The 18,420-nt window shown below is 49.5% G+C and overlaps 1 protein-coding gene across 1 annotated transcript in view; it reads right to left on the minus strand.

Moving 5' to 3' along the window:
- Positions 1 to 18,420, minus strand: part of LOC140411190 (dynein axonemal heavy chain 8-like) — a 2,783,184-nt gene that overhangs the window by 1,513,047 nt on the left and 1,251,717 nt on the right. Inside the window, exons 55-56 of the mRNA XM_072500280.1 lie at positions 7,017 to 7,151; positions 1,477 to 1,599 (exon numbers count right to left, since the gene is read on the minus strand). Of these exons, the coding sequence (XP_072356381.1) occupies positions 1,477 to 1,599; positions 7,017 to 7,151 (258 nt within the window). The remainder of the gene's footprint in view (positions 1 to 1,476; positions 1,600 to 7,016; positions 7,152 to 18,420) is intronic.

Raw genomic sequence — 18,420 nt, forward strand, 5'->3', positions numbered from 1 at the left:
ATCAAGGAAGAAATAGCGAGGCATCTGAATGGAAATTGTCCCATTGGACAGATGCAGCATGGGTTCATAAAGGGCAGGTCGTGCCTCACTAATTTAGTGGAATTTTTTGAGGACATTACCAGTGCGGTAGATAACAGGGAGCCAATGGATGTGGTATATCTGGATTTCCAGAAAGCCTTTGACAAGGTGCCACACAAAAGGTTGCTGCATAAGATAAAGATGCATGACATTAAGGGGAAAGTAGTAGCATGGATAGAGGATTGGTTAATTAATAGAAAGCAAAGAGTGGGGATTAATGTGTGTTTCTCTGGTTGGCAATCAGTAGCTAGTGGTGTCCCTCAATGATCAGTGTTGGGCCCAGAATTGTTCACAATTTACATAGATGATTTGGAGTTGGGGACCAAGGGCAATGTGTCCAAGTTTGCAGACGACACTAAGATGAGCGGTAAAGCAAAAAGTGCAGAGGATACTGGAAGTCTGCAGAGGGATTTGGATAGTTTAAGTGAATGGGCTAGGGTCTGGCAGATGGAATACAATGTTGACAAATGTGAGGTTATCCATTTTGGTAGGAATAACAGCAGAAGGAATTATTATTTAAATGATAAAATATTAAAACATGCTGCTGTGCAGAGGGACCTGGATGTCCTCATGCATGAGTCGCAAAAAGTTGGTTTACAGATGCAACAGGTGATTAAGAATGCGAATGGAGTTTTGTCCTTCATTGCTAGAGGGATGGAGTTGTAAGACGAGGGAGGTTATGCTGCAACTGTATAAGGTGTTAGTGAGGCCAGTTGTGTTCAGTTTTGGTCTCCTTATCTGAGAAGGATACTTGCGCTAGAGGGTGTGCAGAGGAGATTCACGAGGTGAATCCCAGAGTTGAGGGGGTTGGATTACGAGGAGAGGTTGAATTGACTGGGACTGTACTCATCTTATAGAAACATATAAAATTATGAAGGGAATAGATAGGATAGATGTGGGCAGGTTGTTTCCACTGGCGGGTGGAAACAGAACTAGGGGGCAGAGCCTCAAAATAAGGGGAAGTAGATTTAGGACTCAGTTTAGGAGGAACTTCTTCACCCAAAGGGTTGTGAATCTATGGTGCTCCCTGCCCAGTGAAGCAGTTGAGGCTCCTTCATTAAATGTTTTCAAGATAAAGATAGTTTTTTTGAAGAATAAAGGAATAAAGGGTTATGGTGTTCAGGCAGGAAAGTGGAGCTGAGTCCACAAAAGTTCGGCCATGATCTCATTGAATGGTGGAGCAGGCTCGAGGGGCCAGATGGCCTACTCCTGCTCCTAGTTGTTATGTTCTTATGTATTTCAGAAACAGTGGCGACTGATACATTCAAGCGCCATGAAGTTTGGACATTAGGCTGGGGGGTCAGGAAAGCATCTCTGTTACAGGTGGAAGTACCATCCTGGCTGAGGTAGCAAGAGTTAATAAATCTTGACTCAAGTATAAAAGTTAAAGTATTTTACCTGATCTCCCCACTCATTGATAACTGGCATATTGATATCATCAACAAAGATAGTCATTTTTCGTCCACTTGGAGGTCCATAAGTACTCCCTACACGCTTTTCCACGTAGCTTTCAACCGTTCTCTGCAACAAATGTACTTATTGTTATCATTTTTACAACCTAGTGACAGCACATTTCTAAAGATCATGGGGGTGTTCTCCATCCAGCTAAGCTGGATTCGCCAATCGCCATCGGGCTGAGAATCGCGCGTCAGCTGAAAATAGAGGTCGGCGCCGGGCGCCCAAACGGAATGCCATGTTCTGGCGGCTCAATAGCACCGTGAATGTGGTTCTTCCAGACACCAAGTGGGGGTCTGGGATCTCCCAGAGCACTGTGCACAGGTGCATCTGCACTATTACGGCACCCCTGTATAACTGTATATCCACCTGGATATGGACTGAATTCACAGGATCACGGGTCAGCGGGATTCGTCACCATCGCCGGGATGTTCCAGGTCCTGGGGCTGATCGACGGGATACATGTTCCCCTATGAGCACCGCTGCATGAGGGCGCGCCCTTCACAAACTCAAAGGGATTCCACTCGCTTGGTGTGGCCACCAGCACGCCTGCACCCGATACCCACGCAGTGTGCACAACGCCTTCATCCTGGTGCACTTGACGGTGCCTGATACTTTTGTGGCATTTCCTCGGATGAAGGGTTAGCTCCTGGACGACAGGGATTATCCGCTGTGGTTGTGGTTGATGACACCTATCCGGAGGCCACAGACCAACCGGAGAACCACTACAACGATGCCCACGCTGCGACCAGGAGGTGATCGTGCGGTGCATTGGCGTCCTGAAGATGCAGTTCAAGTGCCTGGACCACTCTGGAGGGCCTCTCCAGTACAGCCGCAGGGGGGTCTCCCACGTTGTGTTGGCCTGCAGAGGGGCAACATGCTGGAGGAGGAGGATGAACACCAGGCCTTGTCTGATGAGGAGGATGCGCAGGAGACCCAGGATGAGCAGGGAATGTTATAACCCGATCGTAGGCCAGGGGATCTGTAACCTCAGAGTTCCTGCGACCTCATCTGAATAAGGTCACCCTAGATGAGGGGGGTGGAGCCACCCCTTTAAGCCAGTGGCCTCTGGGACATAAACACCCCATGTGCGGGAGACCCTTTGGGGAGTAGGAGCTCTAACATAATAGGTATAATAAATTGAAGTTTTCTTAGTTATCACTTCTGAGTGGTTGCTTACCTGGGACTTACACACTCCTTTTCAAACTGAGCTGATAATGCAAAATTAATTCTTCCAGATAATTTAAATTTTAGAATAAATGCACACAGAACCTTGATATGACTTTTGGAAGTTTCATAATTAGCAACATTTCTCCAGTTAAAGTAACCATCAACAAAAGATTGTTTCCCTTTACCAGGGTCAGAGAATCATTTGCAAACAGAAGAGTACAGTGCTTTAGTTGTTTCCGAAATAAATCAACCAATTTCTCCTTTTCTCTCCACCCTAGAAAATGGGACTCATGGACTTCTAAACTGCTTTCAGCCTCAAACCTCAAACTCTTTTCTCAAATGTTTCATGTTACCCACGTTTGCTGGTTTATTTATTCCAAAATATTGAATCATACCCAGTGGAACAGATTTTGACCATAGAGCATTGACTTCAAGGTAGGTTTCTTCCCTCACTTCATCAGCAGAAGAACAACGAGATGGAGAAGTATCTTCTAGTTCCATTCCCACTTTTGAGTCCACTTCTTGTTATTGAAGGTTTCTCAGGTGCTGTGTTGTCTCCAGAAATCATCTGTTTGAAGTCACTAAACATGTCGCCAAAACCTTTGATGGATGTTGTTGTTGAGGATGAATGTGCAGCTTGGGCACTGATCATTACTTCAAACTCTTTAAAGTAAAGTACCAAACTGTCCCATTGGTAAACTTTGTTTTCCTGCGTTTTGACTGCCAGATTGGCATTGTCTCTTCATAGTGACTGTTCTGTTTCAGAAAGAGCAGCACTGGCCAGAGGTCAGGTCACCTCAATGACCAAAGATTGCAGGTGCGTTAATGATGGCTCACTGGCTGTCTGGCTGCTGGCTCTCGTCCTCGCCAGCTTGGTTTCCACTCAGCCCTCTTACTCTCAGCCCTGGCCACTGGCACCGGTCGACTCACCTCACTGGCTGCTGCTCCCTGAAAACCATGACACTGGCCCTCACACCTCCCAACTGTTCACCCTTCGTTCGGGTGGCGTGGCCTCGTCTTCACTGAAGGCTTTGCAGGCTCTCACCCTGGTGTAATGTTGGTGACTGAATGTCCGAAACCTGGCTGCTGCTTCAATCAATTCTAGTTCTGAAACATCACACCAGGCAATCAGGAGGTCCACCTGAACTCCTCTAAGGCTCCATCACTGCTCAACATCTGGTAGATTGCTTTCCTCTCGAAAGGGGAGTCCTCCAATCAAAGCCTGATTTGTCCTGTATCGCCTTCTGATAGGCTCATTCTAGCCTATCAGCAAATACAGAGCTTCCAGGCTCTGATTGGTCCTCCCACATCACAGCCACATCTTAGTATTGGGTCCCCCACTGGCCGGGGCCCCACATTGCAGCAAAGTGTGTTTAATTGTAAGTCAGCCTCTGCTTCGGCACCAGGACGAATCTAACCTTTCTGAATAAAAGCAAATTACTGCAGATGCTGGAATCTGACACCAAAGAGAAAATGCTGGAAAATCTCAGCAGGTCTGGCAGCACCTGTAGGGATAGATATGAGCTAACGTTTCAAGTCCAGATGTCATCTGTAGGGAGAGAAAAGAGCTAACGTTTCGAGTCCAGATGTCATCTGTAGGGAGAGAAAAGAGCTAACGTTTCGAGTCCAGATGTCATCTGTAGGGAGAGAAAAGAGCTAACGTTTCGAGTCCAGCTTTGACAGCTTTGACAAAGGGTCATCTGGACTCGAAACAAACGCCACAACCTGCCCACAGCAGACGTCATCTCCCTGGCCCCACACTCATTCCTGGAGCATCTCGACAACAAGGACTCCTGCAACAGAATCCAATTTGTTGACTACAGCTCCGCCTTCAACACCATAATCCCAGCCAAGCTCATATCAAAACTCCAAAACCTCCTTCCTCTGCAACTGGATCCTCAACTTCCTGACCCATAGAAATAAGGAAGGATAAATGATACCTCCTCCACAATAGTTGTCAATACAGGGGCTTCGCAAGGCTGCGTATTTAGCCCTCTACTATACTCCCTATATTCACACGACTGCGTGGCAAAATTCGGCTCCAACTCCATTTACAAGTTTACATAGATACATAGAAGATAGGCCCTTCGAGCCTGCTCCGCCATTCATCACGATCATGGCTGATCATCCAATTCAATAGCCTAATCCTGCTTTCTCCCCATAGCCTTTGATCCCATTCTCCCCAAGTGCTATATCTAGCCGCCTCTTGAATATATTCAAAGTTTTAGCATCAACTACTTCCTGTGGTAATGAATTCCACAGGCTCACCACTCTTTGTGTGAAGAAATGTCTCCTTATCTCTGTCCGAAATAGTTTACCCTGAATCCTTAGGCTGTGACCCCTGGTTCTGGACACACCCATCATTGGTAACATCTTCCCTGCATCTACCCTGTCTAGTCCTGTTAGAATTTTATAAGTCTCTATGAGATTCCCCGCGCATTCTTCTGAACTCCAGCGAGAACAATCCCAACCTAGTCAATCTCTCCTCATATGACAATCCCGCCATCCCTGGAATCAGTCTGGTAAACCTTTGCTGCACACCCTCGAGAGCAAGAATATCTTTCCTCAGAGAAAGAGACCAAAACTGAACACAATACTCCAAGTGTGGCCTCACCAAGGCCCTGTACAATTGCAGCAACACATCCCTGCTTCTATGCTCAAAAAGTCTCGCAATGAAGGCCAACATACCATTAGCCTTCTACACCGCCTACTGCACCTGCATGCTTACCTTCAGCGAATGGTGCACAAGAACACCCAGGACTCGCTGCACACACCCCCCTCCCAATTTACAACCATTCAGGTAGTAATCTGCCTTCCTGTTTTTGCTTCCAAAATGAATAACCTCACACTTATCCAAATTATACTGCATCTGCCATTGGTTTGCCCAGTCGCCCAACCTGTCCAGATCTTGCTGTAGGATCCCTGTATCCTTGTCACAATTCACCCCCGCACCTAATTTGCTATCATCTGCAAACTTTGAAATGTTACATTTTGTTCCCACATCCAAATCATTAATATATATTGTGAATAGCTGGGGTCCCAGCACTGATCCCTGTAGTACCCCACTGGTTACTGCCTGCCAATTTGAAAAGGACCCATTAATCCCTACTCTGCCAACCAGTTTTCGATCCACCTCAATACGTTTCCCCCAATCCCATGTGCTTTAATTTTGCACAATAATCTCTTTTGCGGGACTTTGTCAAACGCCCTCTGAAAGTCCAAATATACCACATCGACTGGCTCCCCCTTGTCGACTGTACTGGTTACCTCTTCAAAGAATTCCAACAGATTTGTCAAGCATGATTTCCCTTCATAAATCCATGCTGACTCTGACTGATCCTGCCACTGCTTTCTAAATGTTCCGCTATAAAGTCCTTGATAATGGATTCAAGCATTGAATCAAGTTGGCTGATGACATGACTATAGTGGATCGGATCTCGATACAGGAGGGAGATAGAAAACTTAGTGGAGTGATGTAATGACAACAATCTCTTCCTCAATGTCAGCAAAACTAAAGAGCTTGTCATTGACTTCAGGAAACAAAGTATCATACTGCATCAACTGTCTGCATCAACGGGGCCTAGGTAGAGATGGTTGAGAGCTTCAAATTCCTAGGTGTGCACATCACCAACAATCTGTCCCACATTGATGCTACAACCAAGAAAGCATTGGTGTGCCTATATTTCCTCAGGAAACCAAGGAAATTTGGCATTGACTCTTACCAGTTTTTACAGATGCACCATAGAAAGCATCCTAACTGGCTGCATCACAGCCTCGTATGGCGACTGATCGGCCAAAGACTGTAAGAAACCACAGAATCGCTAGCACATCCCAGTCCATCATTCAAATCTGCCTCCCATCCATTGACTCTGTCTACACCTCCCGCTGCCTTGGGAAAGGGGCAGCAGAATCAAAGACCCCTCCCACCCAGGTTATTATCTCTTCCAACTTCTTCCATTGGGTAGGAGATACAAAAGTCTGAGAACACACACTAAGAGATTCAAAAACAGCTTCTTCCCCGTTGTTACCAGACTCCTGAATGACCATCTTATGGACAGAACTGATCTCTTCACACATCTTCTCCACGGAGTGCCACTACACTCCACATGCTTCCCCCGATGTCTATGTATTTACATTGTGTATTTATCATATATCCTATGTTTTTCATGTATGGAGCGATCCGACTGGGCTGTATGCAGAACAGTACATTTCACTGTACCCCGGTACAAGCGACAATAAATCTAAATCATTGGCATCAGAAATTAAATCCACCAAGCTCATTTTTAGTTCACTCACATAAAACTCTACACTACCTGGAACATGTAGGGTTCGGTGGCAGAAGAGAAATTTAAACTTTTGGACAGATGTTCTTCAGGATCATATTTCTTCAAATATCCTTTGATCATTACTGTTTTTGCTGTTCCTTGTTCTCCAGTCAGAAGTACTGCCTGTCATGTTATCAGAAATATATTTGTGGAGGGTTTTGTACAACTTACAAAATCAACATTAACAAATATATCAAACTGTTCAATGCCGAATAACTAATTGTGTGTACTTAAGAAGAGAAAAATAATTAATCACATAATTTATCGAAATGGACATGCCTAGGACTTTCCCTTACCAGCTGAGTTGATTGAGATACATATAACTGAGTTTTATCAGAGTATCCCAGTTTGATTCCCAGGATCGAATCATCCAAGTTGACAGTTCGTAGAGAAGCAGGACTTCCCCTTCATGTTTTCCTGTCACAAACTTGCCAGATTTTCCTCCAAGGTCCCTAATTACAAATGTCATCCTCATGGCTTACAATCCCTGGGAGGGAAGTCATGGGACAATTTTCACACAATTCTTTGGGCACTAAAGAGATAGCCAACGTAGGTCTCAAGCTGAAATGTCAGTTTGGCCTGAAGTTAGTGCAACACAACGTCTTGGTAAAACAGGTGAAGCCACTGTTAGGACTGACTGTCTGGAGACTCGTTAAACAGTGCTTATAAGGGATTGTGATTTGTTGTGGGCTCATTCAGTAACACTAGGCACGTAAGACCAGTCATATGTAGGTATAAAGCTTGGAGGCATCAGAGCTGTGTATGTGCTCTGCGCCAAACAACATTGAAACTTAGACTGGTTCACATGAGACATTTCACTTCTATTGATGTCATGCTGCTGTCCATTAAATGCATATCAAAGAACAAAGAACAAAGAAATGTACAGCACAGGAACAGGTCCTTCGGCCCTCCAAGCCCGTGCCGACCATGCTGCCCGACTAAACTACAATCTTCTACACTTCCTGGGTCCGTATCCCTCTATTCCCATCCTATTCATGTATTTGTCAAGATGCCCCTTAAATGTCACTATCGTCCATGCCTCCACCATCTCCTCCGGTAGCGAGTTCCAGGCACCCACTACCCTCTGCGTAAAAAACTTGCCTCGTACATCTACTCTAAACCTTGCCCCTCTCACCTTAAACCTATGCCCCCTAGTAATTGACCCCTCTACCCTGGGGAAAAGCCTCTGACTATCCACTCTGTCTATGCCCCTCATAATTTTGTAGACCTCTATCAGGTCTCCCCTCAACCTCCTTCGTTCCAGTGAGAACAAACCGAGTTTATTCAACCGCTCCTCATAGCTAATGCCCTCCATACCAGGCAACATTCTGGTAAATCTCTTCTGCACCCTCTCTAAAGCCTCCACATCCTTCTGGTAGTGTGGCGACCAGAATTGAACACTATACTCCAAGTGTGGCCTAACTAAGGTTCTATACAGCTGCAACATGACTTGCCAATTCTTATATTCAATGCCCCGGCCAATGAAGGCAAGCATGCCGTATGCCTTCTTGACTACCTTCTCCACCTGTGTTGCCCCTTTCAATGGCCTGTGGACCTGTACTCCTAGATCTCTTTGACTTTCAATACTCTTGAGGGTTCTACCATTCACTGTATATTCCCTACCTGCATTAGACCTTCCAAAATGCATTACCTCACATTTGTCCGGATTAAACTCCATCTGCCATCTCTCCGCCCAAGTCTCCAAACAATCTAAATCCTGCTTGTGAAAGTGTACAAACTCAGCAATAGCATGATGGGGAAAATAGCCAACTTATATAACCATGTATAAGAAATCTGTGTCAGCTAGTGCCAAGACCAGACCCTGACAAACTAGACAAAGCTAAGAATCCACATAATCGTATCATACAAGGCCAGAAGAGGGAAAATAGTGCCTGACCTTAGTAAAACCTGATAACAAAGCCACTATCTAGGAATGTCCTAATAACACAACCTCCTCATGACCAAGGTCCATCTGCGTCAAGGCATCATGAGGGCAGAGGTGAAAAACAAAATAGGACCACGTCTTAAATCCTCTAAAGACAAAATACTGCAAATAAGCCGAGTCAGGGTCTTTCCATGACAACATGTTTGATCAGAAGTTATGACTGTATTGACATTTTTGAACAAGGTCTGTTTTTGTAAAATGATATAGCTTTTGTATAAATATTGAACGTTTTCTCCATGTCTTTGCAACCTTGAGAAAGAATGAGCAGGTTTGCCTTAACAGCTCTCTCTCTCTCTAACCTGTAGCCATACTGCATGCAGACTTTGGTCAATAAAGACAAAGTTAGTTTTATCGAAACCAAGGTGTAAAGTTGTTTTCTTCACAGTCTTGAAGTAGGAAAGATTTTAAAAAGACGACATGCTGTATCCTCTGACAGTCCTCATCGCTATCTGCAATTCCACCAACCTTTGTGTCGTCTGCAAACTTACTAATCAGACCATTTACATTTTCCTCCAAATCATTTATATATACTACAAACAGCAAAGGTCCCAGCACTGATCCCTGTGGAAAACCACTGGTCACAGCCCTCCAATTAGAAAAGCATCCTTCCATTGCTACTCTCTGCCTTCTATGACCTAGCCAGTTCTGTATCCACCTTGCCAGCTCACCCCTGATCCCGTGTGACTTCACCTTTTGTACTAGTCTACCATGAGGGACCTTGTCAAAGGCCTTACTGAAGTCCATATAGACAACATCCACTGCCCTACCTGCATCAATCATCTGAGTGACCTCCTCGAAAAACTCTATCAAGTTAGTGAGACACGACCTCCCCTTCACAAAACCATGCTGCCTCTCACTAATACGTCCATTTGCTTCCAAATGGGAGTAGATCCTGTCTCGAAGAATTCTCTCCAGTAATTTCCCTACCACTGAAGTAAGGCTCACCGGCCTGTAGTTCCCGGGATTATCCTTGCTACCCTTCTTAAACAGAGGAACAACATTGGCTATTCTCCAGTCCTCCGGGACATCCCCTGAAGACAGTGAGGATCCAAAGATTTCTGTTAAGGCCTCAGCAATTTCCTCTCCAGCCTCCTTCAGTATTCTGGGGTAGATCCCATCAGGCCCTGGGGACTTATCTACCTTAATATTTTTTAAGACACCCAACAACTCGTCTTTTTGGCTCTCAGTGTGACCCAGGCTATCTACACACCCTTCTCCAGACTCCTTTTTATGTACGTGTAAAAAGCCTTGGGATTTTCCTTAACCCTATTTGCCAATGACTTTTCATGACCCCTTCTAGCCCTCCTGACTCCTTGCTTAAGTTCCTTCCTACTTTCCTTATATTCCACGCAGGCTTCGTCTGTTCCCAGCCTTTTAGCCCTGACAAATGCCTCCTTTTTCTTTTTGAAGAGGCCTACAATATCTCTCGTTATCCAAGGTTCCCGAAAATTGCCGTATTTATCCTTCTTCCTCACAGGAACATGCCCGTCCTGAATTCCTTTCAACTGACACTTGAAAGCCTCCCACATGTCAGATGTTGATTTGCCCTCAAACATCCGCCCCCAATCAATGTTCTTCAGTTCCCGCCTAATATTGTCATAATTAGCCTTCCCCCAATTTAGCACATTCATCCTAGGACCACTCTTATCCTTGTCCACCAGTACTTTAAAACTTACTGAATTGTGGTCACTGTTACCGAAATGCTCCCCTACTGAAACATCTACCACCTGGCTGGGCTCATTCCCCAATACCAGGTCCAGTACCGCCCCTTACCTAGTTGGACTGTCTACATATTGTTTTAAGAAGCCCTCCTGGATGCTCCTTACAAACTCCGCCCCGTCTAAGCCCCTGGCACTAAGTGAGTCCCAGTCAATATTGGGGAAGTTGAAGTCTCCCATCACCACAACCCTGTTGTTTTTACTCTTTTCCAAAATCTGTCTACCTATCTGCTCCTCTATCTCCCGCTGGCTGTTGGGAGGCCTGTAGTAAACCCCCAACATTGTGACTGCACCCTTCTTATTCCTGATCTCTACCCATATAGCCTCACTGCCCTCTGAGGTGTCCTCCCGCAGTACAGCTGTGATATTCTCCCGAACCAGTAGCGCAACTCCGCCTCCCCTTTTACATCCCCCTCTATCCCGCCTGAAACATCTAAATCCTGGAACGTTTAGCTGCCAATCCTGCCCTTCCCTCAACCAGGTCTCTGTAATGGCAACAACATCATAGTTCCAAACTCTAAGTTCATCTGCCTTACCCGTAATACTTCTTGCATTAAAACATATGCACTTCAGGCCACCAGACCCGCTGTGTTCAGCAACTTCTCCCTGTTTGCTCTGCCTCAGAGCCCCACTGTCCCTATTCCCTAGTTCTCCCTCAATGCTCTCACCTTCTGACCTATTGCTCCCATGCCCACCCCCTTGCCATACTAGTTTAAACCCTCCCGTGTGACATTGGCAAACCTCGCGGCCAGGATATTTATGCCTCGCTAGTTTAGATGCAACCCATCCTTCTTGTATAGGTCACACCTGCCCCGGAAGAGCTCCCAGTGGTCCAGATAACGGAAACCCTCCCTCCTACACCAGCTGTTTAGCCACGTGTTTAGCTGCTCTATCTTCCTATTTCTAGCCTCACTGGCACGTAGCACAGGGAGTAATCCTGAGATTACAACCCTAGAGGTCCTGTCTTTTATCTTTCTGCCTAGCTCCCTGAACTCCTGTTGCAGGACCTCATGCCCCTTCCTGCCTATGTCGTTAGTACCAATATGTACAACGACCTCTGCCTGTTTGCCCTCCCCCTTCAGGATGCCCTCTACCCGTTCGGAGACATCCTGGACCCTGGCACCAGGGAGGCAACATACCATCCTGGAGTCTCTTTCACGTCCACAGAAGCGCCTATCTGAGCCCCTGACTATAGAGTCCCCTATTACTATTGCTCTTCTGCGCTTTGACCCTCCCTTCTGAACATCAGAGCCAGCCGTGGTGCCACTGCTCTGGCTGCTGCTGTTTTCCCCTGATAGGCTATCCCCCCCGACAGTATCCAAAGGGGTATACCTGTTCGAGAGGGGGACAACCACAGGGGATTCCTGCACTGACTGCCTGCCCTTTCTGGTGGTCACCCATTTCTCTGCCTGCACCTTGGGTGTGACCACATTTACATAACTGCGATCTATGACGCTTTCCGCCACCTGCATGCTCCTAAGTGCATCCGATTGCTGCTCCAACCGAACCATGCGGTCTGTGAGGAGCTCCAGTTGGGTGCACTTTCTGCAGATGAAGCCATCCGGGACGCTGGAAGCCTCCCGGACCTGCCACATCTCACAGTCAGAGCACTTCACCCCTCTAACTGACATTGCGGCAATTCATTAAAATTAAAATTAAATTAAAAACATCTAGCTTATTAAAGCCTTCAGTTGGACTACAACCTCGCTTTAGTGGTCATTGATCGTGCATCAATTTATTAAGCTAGATTTAAAAGGATGGAGCTCCGAATCAAGCCGGAGTGTCTGCAACTCAGCTCCCACGCGACAAACTCAGCGGCAATCTTCAAGCACTGGCTGGCGTGTTTTAAAGGATATCTCGGAACAGCCGAAAACACACCCACGGGTGAGCCCGTAAATTTACACACTCATCGAGGACGCGGAGAACTTCGATGCAGCAATGGAGCTGCTAAAAGGACATTATATTCGCCCGGTAAACCAGGTCTACGCCCGACATCTGCTAGCAACGAGGCAACAAACCCTGGGGAATCGCTGGAAGAATTCTACCGTGCGCTCCTGGTGTTGGGGAGAAACTGCAGCTGCCTGCAAGTTTCGGCGAGCGACCACACAGAACTCTTGATCCGGGACACTTTCGTGGCAGGTATGCTGTCCTCCCAAATCCGCCAGCGATTGCTGGAAAAAGACACCCTAGGCCTCAAGGAGGCACGGGTCCTTGCAGGCTCCCTGGATGTGGCCTCCAGAAACGCCCGCGCTTACGTCCCCGACCACGCGGCAGCCCCCTGGGCAGCATGGAACCCCTCTGCAGCCGACCCCGAGACATCCCCCATCCCCCCACAAGTGCTGCAAGGCGACCTGGCAACCCGGGGGGCCCCGCTGCTACTTTTGCGGGCAGGCCAAGCACCCCCGGCAGCGCTGCCCGGCCCGCGCATCCACCAGCAAGGGATGTTGTAAAAAGGGCCACTTCGTGGTGGTATGCCAGGCCCGTGCGGTCGCCACGGTCTCCTGCGGCGAATGCGGACCGCCACCACAAACCTCTCCACGGTCCCTGTGCGCCCACGGTCGCCGCCATCTTCCTCCTCCAGGGCCACGTGTGGCCCCCGGGCGCCGCCATCTTGTCCCGCGGACGCCACGTTCGATGGATTGGCGCCGCCATTTTGTGCACCCCCAGCCATGTGCGACCAATGGGAGCCGCCATCTTGGATGGACTCCCAGGGCCCCAGCTCGGCTGACCGCACATCGCCCGAAGAGAACACTCAACTGCTGCGTCTAGCCTCGGTGACCCTGGACCAATCCCGGCCTCGAACACTCTCAACTGCTACAACAACAGTACTAATCAACGGGCACAAGACGTCCTGCTTAATCGACTCTGGGAGCACGGAGAGCTTCATACACCCCGACACGGTAAGGCGCTATTCTCTCCTCGTCCACCCCGTTAATCAAAAAATCTCCCTGGCCTCCGGTTCCCACTCAGTAGAGATAAAGGGGTTTTGTGTTGCAAACCTCACGGTCCAGGGAAGGGAGATTAAAAATTACCGGCTCTACGTCCTGCCTCACCTCTGCGCGGCCACACTCCTAGCTTTAGACTTCCAGTGTAATCTCCAAAGTCTAACTTTCAAATTCGGCGGCCCTATACCCCCTCTCTCTGTCTGCGGCCTCGCGACCCTCAAGGTCGATCCGCCTTCCCTGTTTGCGAACCTCATCCCGGATTGCAAACCCGTTGCCACCAGGGGCAGACGGTACAGTGCCTAGGATCGGATCTTTATTAACATAGATTAACAGAGAATTTACAGTGCAGCAGGAGGCCATTCGGCCCATCGAGACTGCACCGGCTCTTGGAAAGAGCACCCTACCCAAGGTCAACTCCTCTACCTGATCCCCATAACCCAGTAACCCCACCCAACACTAAGGGCAATTTTGGACACTAAGGGCAATTTATCATGGCTAATCCACCTAACCTGCACATCTTTGGACTGTGGTAGGAAACCGGAGCACCCCGAGGAAACCCACGCACACACGGGAGGATGTGCAGACACCGCACAGACAGTGACCCAAGCCGGAATCGAACTTGGACCCTGGAGTTGTTAAGCAATTGTGCTATCCACAATGCTACCGTGCTGCCCCCTAACACAAAGGTCAGAGGTCCAAAGGCTACTGAGGGAAGGGGTCATTGGAGCTAGCAACAGTCCCTGGAGAGCTCAAGTAGTGGTGGTAAAGACTGGAGAGAAGCATTGGATGGTCATCGACTACAGTCAGACCATCAACAGGTTTATGCAACTGGATGCGTACCCTCTCCCCCGCACATCCAACCTGGTAAACAGGATCGCGCAGGACAAGTCTTCTCCACGGTGGATCTTAAGTCCGCCTACCACCAGCTCCCCATCCGCACTAGTGACCGCAAATACACTGCCTTCGAGGCAGATGGGTGGCTCTATCACTTCTTAAGGGTTCCCTTCGGTGTCACTAACGGGGTCTCGGTCTTCCAGCACGAAATGAACCGAATGGTTGACCGGTACGGTTTACGGGCAACATTCCCGTATCTCGATAATGTCACCATCTGCGGCCACGACTAGCAGGACCACGACATCAACCTCCAAAAATTCCTCCAGACCACAAAGATCCTTAACCTTACGTATAACAAAGAGAAATGCGTGTTTAGCCCCGACTGCCTAGCCATCCTCGGCTACATAGTGCGAAATGGAGTTGCAGGCCCCGACCCTGAACGCATGCGCTCCCTTATGGAGTTCACCCTCCCCCACTGCTCCAAGGCCCTGAAGTGCTGCCTAGGGTTTTTCTCTTACTATGCCCAGTGGGCCCCCAACTATGCGGACAAGGCCCGTCCCCTGATCCAATCCACAGCTTTTCCCCTGTCGATAGAGGCCCACCAGGCCTTCAGCCGCATCAAAGCAGATATTGCAAAGGTCACGATGCATGCCATCGACAAGTCCTTCCGCTTCCAGGTTGAGAGCGACGCGTCTGACGTAGCTCTGGCGGCCACCCTCAACCAAGCGGGCAGACCCATGGCCTTCTTCTCACGTACCCCCCATGCTTCCAAAATCCGCCACTCCTCAGTCGAAAAGGAGGCCCAGGCCATAGTAGAAGCTGTGCGACATTGGAGGCATTACCTGGCCGGCAGGAGATTCACTCTCCTCACTGACCAACGGTCGGTTGCTTTCATGTTCGATAATGCACAGCGGGGCAAGATAAAAAACGACAAGATCTTGCAATGGAGGATCGAACTCTCCACCTCCAACTACGAGATCTTGTATCGTCCCGGGAAGCTAAACAAGCCTCCTGATGCCCTGTCCCGCTGCACATGTGCCACCGCACATGTGGACCGCCTCCGAGCCCTCCACGAGGACCTCTGCCACCCGGGGTCACTTCTACCGGCCGGAGAAAGCGCACCAGATAAAGGTTTCCCGTCCCTTTGAACGCCTCAGCATGGACTTCAAAGCCTCCTCCCCTCAACCGACCGCAACACATACTTCCTGAACGTGATTGACGAGTACTCCCGGTTCCCATTCGCCATCCCCTGCCCCGACATGACCGCAACCACCGTCATCAAGGCCTTCTATAGCATCTTTGCACTGTTCGGGTTCCCCGCTTACATACATAGCGATAGGGGGTCCTCCTTTATGAGCGACGGACTGCGTCAATTCCTGCTCAGCAAGGGCATCGCCTCGAGCAGGACGACCAGTTACAACCCCCGGGGTAACGGACAGGTAGAGAGGGAGAACGGAACGGTCTGGAAGACCGTCCTACTGGCCCTACGGTCAAGGAATTTTACAGTCTCCCGCTGGCAGGAAGTCCTCCCGGATGCCCTCCACTCCATCCGGTCACTGCTTTGTACCACAGCCAACCAAACACCTCACGAACGTCTTCTTGTCTTCCCCAGGAAGTCCTCCTCTGGGACCCCGCTCCCGACCTGGCTGGCAGCTCCCGGACCCATCCTGCTCTGAAAACACGTGCGGGCGCACAAGTCGGACCCGTTGGTCGAGAGGGTCCATCTTCTCCATGCTAACCCCCAGTACGCCTACGTGGCGCACCCCGACGGCCGCCAAGATACGGTCTCCCTACGAGACCTGGCACCTGCCGGAGCCCCACGCACATCCCAGCCACCAGTCCCACCCTCCCTCCCACCAGTGCACCGCACAGGAGGATCGGTGCTTCCGCTGGCCCAGCCCCCCCCCCCACCCACCGACGCATCCCACAGACGCTCCCTTCCCAGGTCAATTGTTTTCCCCACCAGCGCCGTCTAGGGGTGTCGAAGCTGCCACAGAGATAGAGGCCACGCACCCGGTGTCACAGACGCCCGAGCCTCCACCGGAGTCACCACCGAAGCTTCGCGATCACAGAGGTCGACCAGGGCCCCCGATCGACTGATTGCTTCATTTTAAAGTGTATAGTTAATTATGAATCATAAATTGTAAATAGTAAATAGAATTGTAAATAGTTACAAAACGCTGTACGGAGGTATTACGGTACCTCCATAACTATAATTCCTACCACGTTACCATGTTGTGATATCAGGCCACCACCCCCGCTGGACTCTTTTTTAACAGGGGGTGAATGTGGTAGTCTGTGTAGAGGTATTACGTAACCTGGTAATGCTTGAACATCATTGGTAGATATTGTATGTTTCCTATTGGTCAAGCTATATGGTAGCTCCGCCCTGCAAGGCGGGGTACAAGGCCTGTGCCGCCCCAACAGCCTTCATTCTGTACCTGAGCTGCTGGGGGAAACATCTAGCTTATTAAAGCCTTCAGTTGGACTACAACCTCGCTTTAGTGGTCATTAATCATGCATCAGTCCGCGAATGAAGGCGCTGCCAGTACACATGGGGCCTGATGCGGGGCTGCCTTTCCACCTCCTCTTCGGCCTGTTGGGCTACTGGCCCTCCATCGCTGAACCCTGTTCCTCTGGGGCAGAATCGGCTGCTGCAGAGCCCTCCCCGAGCAACTCCTGCTCGTACAGCTCCATGGTGACTGCCATGGGCTGTGGCGGCTAGGCCGATTCTAATCCCGACCCCATGGCCAATCCTCTGGTCGCCGCCCCCATGGCTCCCCCTGGTAGATGCTCCCCAGTCAGAGGCAGGACTGGTAGCGCATGACTGCACCTTTGGGTCCATGTCTTACCTCCTGTCTCACCCTTATCAGCCACGGCGGCTGTTTCCCGCTTTCGAATACCACAAGTAAACCACGCTGTCTGTACTTCTGCCTGGTGAAGGTGGAGCATCGCGTGAGGCCTGGAGAATGCCGGGTTGGCATGCCAATGCCAGAGTGCAGCATAGAACTGTCGAGGCACCAGAGCATAGCATTCCATTGGGTGCCCGGCTGTGCCTCGATTTTTGGCACACGCGCGATTATCTGCCAATCGTTCATGATTCCGGCGTCACTGAACGGAGAATCCAGCCCAATTTTTCTTGCTTGATGTTGGGGTAGTTGGGTTGCATGATACAGATATTGAAGCAAATGTAATCGGTTTGTGTGGTAGTATGTATTGGGGGTCATGTGGGACTGGAAGCCCTAATGTCATTGGCTGACAGATCCCGGGTCCTGGTTGGCCGTTGACCTCAAGCTCCGCTCTGAAGGCGGAGTATAAGAAGCCGGAGTCTTCCCCCGCAGGCCAGTTTACTATCGAGCTGCGGGGGAACAGACACGCTTAATAAATTGTAGTGCACAAAGACTCCGTGAGACGAATAGAGTGAAGTCGATGAGGCTTTATTAAGCGTGTCTGTTCCCCCGCAGCTCGATAGTAAACTGGCCTGCGGGGGAAGACTCCGGCTTCTTATACTCCGCCTTCAGGGCGGAGCTTGAGGTCAACGGCCAACCAGTACCCGGGATCTGGCGCCCGCCAGCAACACGCACACCCCCCCGACACCATCAACCCAACCCCCCCCTTCCTGCCACCGCCGCACCCCGCGACCACCCCCTTCCCAGGAGGATCGGTTCCCCTCCCCTCAGCACCGACCAAGAATCAAGCCCGAGCTGAAACCGTACGGCTCCTGGAGGCGACAACACTGGTACAAGCACCACCACCACCGCCGGGGCCGAGGCGATCGACACGGACGACCAGACCGCCCGACCGACTCGTGGCGTCGATGTAAAACAAATATGGACTGTTCACAAGAACATTTTGCTTTTCTTCCTATACCCTCTGTAAATAGTTGCAACAGGACAAAATTGTCCAATACTGTATTGCCATGTGAATGTTTTGTCCTCCCAGGACCAGCC

This window comes from Scyliorhinus torazame, chromosome 4, assembly GCF_047496885.1.
Source record: "Scyliorhinus torazame isolate Kashiwa2021f chromosome 4, sScyTor2.1, whole genome shotgun sequence".
Lineage (NCBI taxonomy): Eukaryota > Metazoa > Chordata > Chondrichthyes > Carcharhiniformes > Scyliorhinidae > Scyliorhinus > Scyliorhinus torazame.